Here is a 12,978-nt window from a genome sequence, read left to right on the forward strand (position 1 = left end):
ATATTTTTTACCTGTGAAATACTGTCGCTGGAATGTGATCCGGAATTAGAGTCATCGTATTGCAATTCATTGTTGTCAGAGAAACACTCACTCGATAACTTCGATTTGGCTAGTTCTCGTTGTTCCCGTTCCCTTCTTTCATTTCTCTGTCGTGTTAAAAAGACAAACCTAGGTGAGGTTAGAACATACAGAACAGCATATTCCTAACATGTGCAAGACTAATACTGTGTGATAATGTGTCTGTAAGTGTTGCGTTTTGTGTCCATGAAGTACATACCTCCGAACTGAATCCTTCCACTAAAATAGCAACTAGCAAGTTGAACAAGACATAGTTGCCAAATGTCATCAATGTGACAAAATACAACGCAGCCCAGTGGCTCGTTTTTTCCATACCGTTAAACAAAACAACATTCCAATCTTCCTGAGTTAAAACCTGAAAATTTTGATACAGTTTTATCACATCATCATATTCATCAAACTGAATATTTTCTACCACAACATGTATTTTGAAGTATCATTAATTTCCTTAATAAATCATAATAAGCAAGGTGTGCTGTCGTATTGTGTAAAAGTCGTGCCTTAACGTTGTAGAAAAGTTGTAGGTATAAATGTTAAAAACAAAACCAACCAAAATAATTTTTAGTAACGTGTTAGTGTTTAGAAGTTTTATGCTGTCGTGTTAGTGTACACAACAATTAACATCGTAATGAAAGGTAACACAGACGGCGGTTGGAGTACACAAGCAAAAAGGGTTCAGCATTATCTATCACTAAACTACCCACAAGCATAATGCACTAACTACTGATCGTATAAATGCATAACGTCAAACTAACGCGCGGTAAATAAGATCTACTTTCACGACTTTCTCGCTAGTAGGCTTAATGATTCAATCATAGATTTCAATGTCGCTTTCAGCTCCAGATAGAACTATTCAGTTTTGAATTAAGTCACTTATTACGAGAAACTCGCACCATCTAAATTCTCCAAAAGCAAATTTGAACGGGATCGCAAATAAATCGACAATGTAATTTTTTTATTAGTGTCTGAGGACTTACCTGGAAAACAGTGACCGTGGCCCAGAGAATATTATTAAAATGTTTCCTGTCGCATTCACACTTGGGGTGGTGTGAGACGATTTCCGGACAGGTGCAGTCCCGCTCGGATCCGTTATCTTCGACGAACTTGCAAAACTTACCACCGAATAGATACATGCCCAGAATACTGCGCGTGGTGGGCCCGATGAGAAAATGAAAGAAAAACAAAATGCTATGCGCAAATGCTGCGACCGAGTCATCTTGACGATATAACGTTGCGTATGCGACGTTAACACTGCAACCTGCTGGCAACTCCAAGACAAGAAGCTTAATTTACAGCACAACTGACTTATCGTATTTATTTTATTGACCTGATTATCTAATTAAAGCAAAACAGATTTTACGTGTAAGTGTATATGTAGAATCATAATAAAATGACAAAAGTATCTAAGTAAATTAAACTTCCTTCTATGAAGTATTGGACGATTAAGTAAATCGCATTGTAGTTGATTAATTAAGCAGTGTTATCGCCGTTGGTACGCCAAAACCAACGGATTATGTTAATAAATCTAAATTAAATAAATTGTATTTAATTATTATTTAGTGCAAGTTCCCCATTAAATATCAATTTAGTTAGCATTCATCTTTATATACTGCCTCATTATTTTTGAATATTAAATGCAATTGAACAAAAAATAAACAAGAAAAATAGGCAAACGAAAGTGCATTAAAATATAATGAAAAATATTCCATTCAAATATTTTAATTTTTATTGATTGTAAAAATAATATCGATTCATTCATTTAGATGCATTAAAATGCCTTAATGCATAAAATATAAAAATAAGGTTTTTATAAAATATAACAGATTTTTAAATTTAATATTTTTAATACGTAAAATTAGAGGAAGAAATGGAAATTAGGTAATTATTGAAACAAGGAAAAATGCAGGATTAACTGTTGAAACAAGTAAAATTGCTGAATGTTAGAAATAAGTAAGATAACTTAATATAGTACAACAAAAAATCATCAAAATGACTTGTTTCATACAGACCTAAATAATAGAAGCAGCATGCAAAGTGATAGAGAATTGTTTTACTTGTAGGTATAGCTGTAACAGTGAAATTAGAGGAACTGACGAGGGGTAATCCGCGATTCAGTTCGATCAACCTCAATCTACCCTAAAGTTTAACCAAGCTCTCAGACTAATGTGCTTTCGACAATTTGTTGATGGCAGTACTGACGGCACAACAGTGGTGAATCGTGATTCTAGATGATCCTGGAGCAATCTGTTACGAATGGAGCTATTCTGTTCTACGCGGGTTCTAGGGTAGCGGTTACGCATCTGAACGCCTGTTGACATCACACTGAGCTACAAGCATGTTTTTTATTACTTAGTATGAAACAAGTAATGTAAAATTTAAATAACATAGTCTTGCAGCAGAGTGAAAGGTCAGCTGTGTACTCGCGTGGTTAGTCAAGAAGCCGTCACAAGGACAATCCTCTGTTTTGAAAATTGAAGAATTGTCATTCTGTCGTGAGTGTTTACTGCAAACGGTCCCGTAGGTAAGCGGTTAGTTATGTTGCAAGTTTTGTCTGTTTTTGGATTGTCTGTTAGGAACTTTAATTTAAAATGTTCAATACCTGAAACACCGTGACAAAGGCCCACAAGAGCGTATCAAAGTTTTTTCTGTCGCACTCTAGATCGCCCTCTTCATCTTTCTTGCAGAATTTGCACCCGAAGATGTTCATACCGAGGATGCTGAACGTTACCACGCAATATACGATTAGATAAAAGTGCGGTTACTACAGTCCTTTCGATATACAGGAGGATAGATTAATATACTGTATAAAATACATAAGTAAAAGTTAAATCTAAAATGAAACGTGATAAAGTGCAGGTGTCAATTAACTTAGTGAACAAAAAGCAGGAAGCGTGAAAATCTATAGAAGACAAGATTAAGTACAAGAAAAAAGTTGTACAGAGTGTGGACAGTGGTAGTGTGTGTAAGTTAAATGTCAGAGGTAGAAATGACTAAACTCATAAGAAGGATTAGACCGAAATGAAAAGGAGAAATCACACAGTTAGATAGTTATAGGGGTTAAGGAAAGGTCTGAAAGTAGAATCTATTTCATTATAGTATGAGGTGTTATAATAAACTTTCATTGCCTACGAAATAGTCGTTTGAAGATTGTAGATAAAATTTTATTCTAATATGCTAAAAAAATTGAAAATGAAGGTCCAGTAGTAGATCATGAAAAATTAATAGCGTACGTACACTGCCATAAACTTTAAGATAATTGAGTAATTTAATTTAGCGGAATAAATCATAGGAGACACGGATGATGATTTGAAAGAAACTTATATAAGTGGAATCAATTATTAAGTAACAAACATCGGAACTAAAATAGAGACAGTCACTAAATTTGTAGTTTAATCTAACAAAAAATATAAATGAAAATATAAAAATTGGAGTAAATGAATAGGTAGATAATACTTTATTTGCATGATAATATTTTAGCAATTTGATTAAATCCCATTTTTATTGCATGCATTTTATTTCATAATATTAATACTTGGTTTTATACCCATTTTTATTTTACTTTGTCTAGATAGTAATACCCTCATAATGATTGATCCTGTTTTGTATCGGTGCTTGTATCCAAATTTAAACAAATTATTAATTACCTGAATATGAAGATAAAAAGAACAAGGAGAGAAAAGAAGACTGCAACGTTGTCCATAGTCCTCAACATCACGAAGAGTTGTCGTCTTAAATTGGGCATAAACCGCACTAATTTCAAGATGCGCAGGAGTCGAAATGTACGGAGAACTGATAGACCAGAACCTCCTGCTAGATCTTGTTCATTGCCCATACTTTGTGTTAATTCAAATGCACTGTGCAAAAAAGTGTATAATTAATAAATTAAGAAAAACTTATATACTTAAATAATAAAATACTAAAAAGTAAAATATTAAAAATATGAGTACCTTAAAATGACAATCACACCATCAAAAACGTTGAATCCATTAGAAATATACTTAAATGGTCCTTCAGATATGACTTTAAGGATCATTTCTACAGCAAATATGGCAGAAAATACAACATTACTGATTTCAACAATCACTGTTAGTTCTTCGGGTTGATTATGGTATTCGATGCCCATGGATAAAGTGTTTATCAAAATAGCAAGCAAAATACCTAAAACATTATTAAGTTTGCATAAGTTAAAACCACCTAATAAGATGATTATAAATAGATGAAGGTTGTTAACTGTACCTTGTTGAAAGTACTTATGATTGGCTACAGTTTTTATATGCTTTCGCATTAGAGAAAAACATTTCGACGTCTCTCGCCAAAGTAATAAACATGCACTTGAAAACCGACTCTTTTTCTTTTCAGCTGCCGCTGCTTCTGCTGCTATTAACTCGGCACAACAGGAAAAATCGTCTATTTCAACAATCTGTAATCAAACTTCAAAATCTTTAAATACTGCTTTATATTTATTTTGTTGTATTTTATATTAATGTTTCCTTAAGTACCTTAGTATCCATTTTGTCTTCACCTGCCCTTTTACTTATTCCTTTAGTCAGTTCTTCAAAAAAAGAGTCCAGAGCAACTTGGCCTGTTGGTAAAGCAGCTGACAATGCTCCCGATAAAGCTAGAAGTTCTTGACAAGACATCGTTCCACCAGCTGCCGCTCTTTCTTCAGCCGTCTCTCCTGTCGGCAGGTCGAACTCTATGCCACCAAATAAGTGTCACTACTGTGCAATTTTGTCTATTTTGATTTGTATAATTCTAAGGTTATCAAAAGTATCATTAGACTTAATTTAAGTGCAAATGATGAAGTGGTAATATGATATCCTTATGATACTTTTAATGACGCTACTTTTTAAATAAAACAACAAAATAATAAACATATACATAAGAGTTAAGAGAAGCGTGAAATATTCTATAAGGTAGATTGAAGGAGAAGCGACAACAAAGTATCACCTAATTTCTAAACAGTAGTTTTAGTAATTTTCAGACGTTGAAGGGTTATACTTGTACATTTATATAAAACAATATTTGACATCAATATAATTAACAAGTTGTTTGTTAGTTTTGGTTATCTAGTTCTAATTCAGCTATAACGTTCCTAACATTGCAAAAGTAGAAGGGAAAGTGAAGTTTAGGTATCTCATGCCTGTCTAACAGCGTGTCTAGACCTACGTCTATAGACTCACCACTTTGGCACTTAAGCCAGTCACGTTGACACAATGAATCTATAAATATTTGTTTTAGTTGTTATAAAGTTTAAAAGATGTGTTACATTCAAGAAATAAAGTTTAAGTATTGGAAGAATACGTATAAATAGTTTACGCAAGGATTGATTGCAAAGCGTGAGATATTTTATTGTGTAAATAATGACATTCTCATGATGATCACTGAGTATATTTTTATGGGTTTCTTTACTTTTTATATATTTCTCATGGAACTCACCGGTTTGTGTCATTTTCTCTGAGGAGCAGACGTTGTGAGGGTGTGCCAAGTGTTGTGCGTTTGGTACGTGCAGAAGTACTGTGTCGCTGAACATGACTGAAGATCGTCTTCGAGTGAGCGATGGCGGAGATAAGAGAGACAGGTTTGATGCATTCTGAGAAATAAAAACGTACGATATTTGCACCATATACTAGAAACCTACATCCTAAACATTTATCTGTCCTTTGAGTTTATTCGATGCACTATACCACTCTTGCAATATGAAATATTCAGTTTTAGAAATTAAACATACTTTTTTAATGATCGCAATGTAATAATCAAATAGAGGAAATGATAGAGGGATGATAATAATAAAATGCGGTGTCTCAATAAAAAAATATTATGTTACACGATCGTAAATAGTAACTATTAATTCCAAAGCAACAATAACACATGGCCCGCCGGCCTACCACTGAGCAAGGGTCTCTTCTAAGAATGATAAGAGCTTAGGCCGTCACTACGCTGGCCAAGCGCGGATGGGCAGACTTTAAACACCTTTGAGAATTTTATAAAGAATTCTCAAGTATGCAGGTTTCCTTACAGTGTTTTCTTTCATCATTAAAGCATGGGATATTTTAGTAATTGCTTAAAAAACACATAGCTCCGAAAAGTTCGAGGTGTGTACCCGGGACAAAACCCCGGCCTGCACCGAATATGAGGTCGGGTCACCAGGCTATTGGCATTGTGTTATTTTTTTAAATTCTGGGACAAAATATTTACCAACGTGGTTCGATTTCATTATAATTTACAGGAAAATAAATTCAATTATTTGATGTTTCGTATATTGAGTTACCTCGAGATCGGCGGCCGAGAGGGAAGGGACGCGCATCAAGCTTGGTCTACTGAGGGGTTCGTCACTCGCTTCCTCTGTCACTCCTTTGCCGTTGCCCTGGTTAAAAATAAAACACGTAAATGTTTTGGTTATAGCCCTGAGAGCACATCATTTTATTACTACAGTCCAATACTCTATTGAATAAGGTTGTAAGTAAAAGTATGACTAGTCAAACTAAAAAATATTGGAACAAAATTAAAGATATACGGGTACCTGAGCATGTACGCGCGGACAACATGGATGATGTTGTTTCTGACGATTTGCGGGTAGTTGTAGAGTTTCTTTACTAGTTCGCCATTGAAGTTGCGCACGTTGATATTTGTATACTCTAATAAACACACAAACAAGATATTATCTTTTATACATAAAGTACACGTACCAATTTCCTGAACCACAAAGTGTCCAACAACAACTGTCAAACTCCTAATTCGTTATTGGATAAGTTTGGCGTGATATCAAATTTTGCCACCTCCATATATTTTTGTTACCGTATGTCTATCAAGTATTCGATATTCATCGTAGGTATAGATGAGTAGCAAGAATTTCAAGTAAGAACACCTTGTTTTCTTTACTTCTGGTATCTACCTAATAGATATTATAATATGTGCTACATTCATTTCTATTTATTAAATTAATATCCATTCGCGTAATGTAAAAGCGTTGTTTGAATGTCTAACTTACATCGATTGTCTTACTACACTAGCGCCTTTTGAACTTGCGTTTTAAAGCGTTAGATGGCCATGCGCTAACAAACCCAGACGTAAGCCACTGCGTATGGCTCATGTTAGCTGACAATAGCACATGCATGAAATCCTGCGGTGCACGCACTAACGCACGCACCCTCTCCCTAACAAGGGCAACACGCACAACTTTAATATAAATTAATACTATATGAAATGAATAGACACATGCCATACTGTACGCATTGCTACGACAGCTTACATGATGACCTCTACGCAAGTTGAAACGCAACAGTGTAGTTAGACAGTCAACGGACTTTCATACCTGATTTTCTTAACCATACGCCGTTTGAATCTCCTATATAAATGTGCGACATATTTGACAATTTCAGCGTAACAGGTAGCAGGTTCGCTATTGTTTGTCGATGAAGCGAGGGTAGACGTTGATGTAAATCGAGCTCTTTCCACCCTCATTCTCTCCATTTCGCGTTTCTTTGTTTCACTGAATTGAGTCGCTATGACGACTAGGCAAAGGTTGATCATAAAGAAAGATCCGATCTGTAGACAAAAGAAGTAATATTTGAGTAAGAATGATTAGTTGAATTTTCGGTTAAACTTTGATTTGTAAAGTAACAAACATCAAATAGAAAAATACAACAGTGATGTTAATCTGAAAGTGTTGTCTAGTAATGACATAGTATTTATGAGTTGCATAATATTTAAAGCAAATAATTACCACAATGAGTAGAACAAAGTATATCCAGTCCCAAAAACTGTGCGCATCTTGAACATAATACATTATGTCTGTCCATCCTTCCAGGGATATAACCTGAAAAATTTTGACCTATAGAAATGTCTACACATGTACCTATTATATATAAATTAGTCTTTTTTGCAGTTTACAGACACCGTTTTGTAGTGAACCATGGTAGAATAAAATTAGCTTCCACCTGTTGTCTTCCCTCAAAACTACCAAATAGCCTTATTCAAAAGCCGGAGAAACTTTAAGAGCTAAAAACTCATTGTCAGTTCCTTATATGTTGCACACGTTCATAGACGGCGAAAATCATTTAATATCAAGTGAACAGCTTGCTTGCTATTTATATGGAAAAAAACTTACCAAAAATATTGCAACCCATGCAAGACCGATGTTATCGAAAGATATCGTCCCTTGAAATGGATTAGATCCCCGTTGCGAGCAATTTGTGTAATACTGATTCCAGTTGACACATGAACTGTTGGTTGGATGGTTGTATGAAAATGGCCTGGCGGTCTCGTTACACACGAGTGGTCCGTATCGATATGGCGGGAAGTCTCCACACAGGTGCATTCCACTGTCTTCAGGTGTCGTGCAAATGTAGTCCAGCTCTTTCGAAAACTCGTAGTGAAACGAGATGCTGTATGCAATGAAAAATATCTAAAAAGATTATAATAACACCAATGGCTACTCCATAAATTGCTATGTAAACAAATTATCACACAGGCTTTATTATTAAAATTTAAATGACTGTTTATAAAGTTTTATTTATAAATGAAACAATTTGTGGTGATTTTGCTAATAACGCAAAATATTATTTCAGCTCTGTAAATTCATCCGTTTAGTAAAACGATGCCCAGTGGTCGCATTAATTAAATATCGGTAATCATTAGTCCAAAATAATTATGCCTTGCTATGCTATGAAATGTAGAATGGAAAGTATCAATTATATTTACGCTAAGGCAGGTCACCCATAACAACTTTTTGCAGCGATTCAGAAGCGCGTTTCGTCAACGCGCAACTGTGGCTGCTTCCGTAAAAGGACAACGCGACCAGTCACGACGCGACGCGGTAGTCACGAAAGAGTCCATCTTGTAACTTTTACGTACAGAGACGTTTAAAGGTAGTCACTACATCGCTGGGAACGATGGTATTGATGAGGCTTGGGGTCTGTATCGCGATAGTAGTAATGTAAAATCATTATTACGTGGGCGAAGTATACCTACGACCAACGGCAGTACTCTGACTATATCGCTGTCTTTTTGCGAGTGTATCCGCTAGTGAGTCGATGCAAAAAGTGACCGTGGGCAACCTCCCTTAATGATTAAAGGAAATGTTCAGTAATTTTCGTTGTAAATGAGGTCTACATAAAGCTCTACTTAAGCAGTTAATGATGCCGGGTATTATTATAATTCATGCGATTATAATAAACATTTAATGGCACATTTCAAACCGCATGCAGACAATGAAAGCGAAGGGGTTAAGGTGGTGAAAATTTTTAGCTATCGCGTTGGTATAAGAGCCTATAAAGGAATACCGGGAGAGTCAGGTGAACATTAGTGGATTGAGAAGATTAATGCCAATGCCCTTTTGGCCATTATCCGTTAACGGCGTAAGCGGTACAACTGTGTCGGGAACCCGAACCGTTTAGGTTATGGATATTGTCCCTCTGATGACAGTCATAAGCATCGTTATGGTGGTTTTACCCTTTGTGAGGAATTGTATCGAATATCAACATTGTAACTTTACTAAAGTATCATAGTTATCATTTGAAATGTAAAGTGTAAGATATTGATTTATACTAAAATCACTTTAACGTGTAAATAAAATAAATATAAACGCAGAATTGTAAGAATATAGAGTACGAAAAATATTTATAAAAAAATGTGTGTGTAAAAAGGTGGTGAAATTATTTTATTATAATACATGTAGTGTGAATATACAGTGCACTTAAAAATAGAGGAAAGAAAAAAAAAAAAAAAAAAAACCTAAAAATAGCGTAAAATAATTCAGAGATAACCGATAGATCTATTCATCTATTCACACTTGTAGTCACTCATTACAAACTGGCAGTTCTGTTTTAAAATGTTAGTGCAATGTTGATGAAGTCAGTGATTGTGTTTGAAAATGCGTCAAATCCTAGTATTGAATATAAAACTGCCAGTTCGTAAAGGAAAGCAGATAAAACACATCTGGACGGCAGATGTATAGAGGTACACGTTACAACAGATTTCAATATTTTCAATAACACTTATTTTGATCCCAAATTCTTACGAGTTCACTCTCACGCGCACTCGGTACCATTCGGACAGGTCTCTGTAAAACAAATTGAGGAGATTGACGGGGTGTCATGTAGTGATGTACCTAAAATATGCTATGTGATATTCTTTCAGCACCTACTTCCAATAAGTCCAGCTAAGCATTGGAAGGTGTAAAACTTTAAGCCGAATAATTTGTTTCTAATCAACGTTTGTTTCAATCATATGTTATCATAAACGTAATCAATCTTTGATCTATTATCTACAGTTTAGATTCATTTTTTTAAATTTTTTATTCAGATACAAGTTAGCCCTTGACTGCAATTTCACCTGGTCGTAAGTGACAATGCAGTCCAAGATGAAAGCAGGCTAACGGAAGGGGTATGGCAGTTTTTAATAAACCCATGCTCCTTTGGTTTCTATAAGGCATCGTACCAGAACGCCAAATCGCTTGGCACGGCTTTTCCGGTAAGGTGGTAACTAGCCACGGCCGAAGCCTCCCACCAGACAAAATTCCCTAAGGATATTGTGTAACTCGTGCTATTCAAACATTTACACAATGCTTATTTACATACACTGTTCAAATGTTGTGTAGCTGCTACGCCTTGCGTCAGGTACAGATTAATTAATTATTCAGTGTTAATTATGTATAATTTTTTGTTAGTGGAACATGTAATGTAGTATATTCGAATGGATGTTAGAACTACATGTATCATGATTAATCTACTTAATTATTACAACCAACAGCTTCAAAGGAATCTTCATGCTTGTGTTAATTCAACTGATTGTTACGTATGACGGAATGCAATATTAACGTGTAAAGTATAAGCTTTTATTGAACATGCGCATCTGTGATGTCTGTGAGAAAGAGTTGGTATCAATAAATCATACTATTAAATAACGGAGCAGCCGTGGGTGTGCTCTTTGTGACGAAAGCGTTAAATATTGCATGCAGTCAAAGTTAGCAATGGGACGTGCCTCTAAGTCGAGCGCTCTCAAATGGTACAAAATAAAATAGTCATTTCACTGCTATTTTATCCAGGACACAGAATTCATATTCTATTTCTGTAATCTTGAAGTGCCTTTGTAATGTCTTATTCAAAGGCTATGTAAAAATTTAATCCTTAGGTACATACATTTTCCATAAAACAACTTAAATACATTCATATCAAAAATATTTTTCAACCATGACAAGCGTAAGATTAGATGGTCTTATGATATTAGGTAGGTATAGTAACTACGCGACAGGGCGAGATGGCAGTTGGAGTATGAGGCGGGGGGACACCGCTCGCACGCATCGGGTTAGCGCTGGGGCTGTGTGGGTGTGCGGTACGTTCCCTCCCCGATTGCCATCTTGACCTGTCGCGGACTATAAATATTATTGTTTTTTAATCTTCGGACTTTTAAACTAGGGTACATATCCTCACTTATACATGTAATAGGTAAATGCAAAAGGTTGCCTGTTATATTATTTGTTTATTACTTTTACACGGCAAAGTCGCTAAATCGATCTTCATAAAAGACAGAGATGGATGGGTTGCTTTCTAAGAGATATGGTAATTTTGATCAAGCAACATCGAGTTGTAGTAATTAAAACAGAATTGGGTAGAGTAACCGAAAAATTTATCGTCACGAAAATGACGCATTTTACGCGCGAGTGCTGCAAGCGCGAGCGTCTGTAGCGGGGAAACCGCAGGTTTTTATTTTTATTCGGGGAGAGTTCTCTGTGTGATAATTAATTCAGCGTAAAATAACCTACTGTAAAAAAGCTGTGGTAGCCTAATGAAAACATCGTGAGGAAACCTGCATGCCTGAGAGTTCTCCATAATGTTTTCAAGGTGTGTGAAGTCTACCAATCCGCACATGGCCAGCGTGGTAGACTATGGCCAAAACCCTTCTTACTCTGAGAGGAGACCCGTGCTCTGTAGTGAGCCGGTGATGGGTTGATCATGATGATGATGACCTACCTACTTGTGCTTACACAATATTAATTTGTCTTTTAATATATTATGGATGTCCAAAAGTTTTGTTTTTTAATTGTTGTTTTGTTTTAAATGGACAGTACACAGAGTCACTTTCGCAATAATTATAAAGAACCTATACTTACACTTTTCATGCAGGTTCTCTCGACCATCTACTAAGACAGGAGATTTCAGAAAACCATAATGAATCAGCTAGGTTCTACGTATTCATTCGACCATCCAAACTTAAGCCAATACAAGCTTTGATACCATAATTTCTATATAATATGAAAGCTTATAACAGTAGGTAAACCAAAAATCGTGCATAATATAAAATTAACTTACTTGGGCCGTAATACATTCGGTGGTAGGACAAGTTCGCACCGCTGCCTCAGAATACCTTCCCACAGCTGGACTCCCACGATGCCGAAGATGAAGAAAACAAAGAAACACAGTAGAAGCACGTTCCCCAACATAGGTAAAGTGTCCAATAGAAGCATCACGAGGATACGCATGCCTGTGAATGAAAAATCTTGTTTAGCAGATATACCTATTATAAAACTCCACATAGGCAACGCTCATATTGTCGTATTAAAAGTGAAGACAAATTCGTACGTTTGTGTATGTGACACGCATGTTCATAGTAGCACTGCAGACTACATAGTAGATACTGGCGTGATGTTTACACACCTTTGAGTAGAAGGATACCTATGAGCATGCTTCATAGTATGGCAGGTCGTTACCAGTCTATAGAAGTCATCGATTAAATTATCATTAATAGGTATAAACTCTTGCACGCACTCAATGGAATCAATGTATTTTCAGATAGATAATATACCTATCGGTAGACATAGAATTTGATTGAACTATTAAATGACTAGCTGAAGAACATGATACCATACATAATATACCTAGTATGAAAGAATATTAATTA

The 12,978-nt window shown here is 35.6% G+C and overlaps 1 protein-coding gene across 6 annotated transcripts in view; it reads right to left on the reverse strand.

Moving 5' to 3' along the window:
- Ca-alpha1T (Ca[2+]-channel protein alpha[[1]] subunit T) overlaps positions 1-12,978 on the reverse strand; it is a 63,377-nt gene that overhangs the window by 10,820 nt on the left and 39,579 nt on the right. For 2 of the 6 annotated variants that reach the window (XM_069502507.1, XM_069502501.1), the window contains exons 5-19: positions 12,390-12,561; positions 8,189-8,465; positions 7,805-7,897; positions 7,394-7,626; positions 6,602-6,716; positions 6,350-6,445; positions 5,518-5,671; positions 5,262-5,300; positions 4,578-4,774; positions 4,315-4,498; positions 4,026-4,236; positions 3,723-3,932; positions 1,056-1,221; positions 278-433; positions 12-146 (exon numbers count right to left, since the gene is read on the reverse strand). In XM_069502507.1, coding sequence (XP_069358608.1) covers positions 12-146; positions 278-433; positions 1,056-1,221; positions 3,723-3,932; positions 4,026-4,236; positions 4,315-4,498; positions 4,578-4,774; positions 5,262-5,300; positions 5,518-5,671; positions 6,350-6,445; positions 6,602-6,716; positions 7,394-7,626; positions 7,805-7,897; positions 8,189-8,465; positions 12,390-12,561 — 2,438 coding nt within the window. Of the gene's footprint in view, positions 1-11; positions 147-277; positions 434-1,055; positions 1,222-2,677; positions 2,796-3,722; positions 3,933-4,025; positions 4,237-4,314; positions 4,499-4,577; positions 4,775-5,261; positions 5,301-5,517; positions 5,672-6,349; positions 6,446-6,601; positions 6,717-7,393; positions 7,627-7,804; positions 7,898-8,188; positions 8,466-12,389; positions 12,562-12,978 lie in introns of all 6 variants that reach the window. The other 4 variants (XM_069502502.1, XM_069502505.1, XM_069502504.1 and 1 more) reach the window with 4 other exon arrangements.

The sequence above is a fragment of the Maniola hyperantus genome, chromosome 13 (genome assembly GCF_902806685.2).
Source record: "Maniola hyperantus chromosome 13, iAphHyp1.2, whole genome shotgun sequence".
Lineage (NCBI taxonomy): Eukaryota > Metazoa > Arthropoda > Insecta > Lepidoptera > Nymphalidae > Maniola > Maniola hyperantus.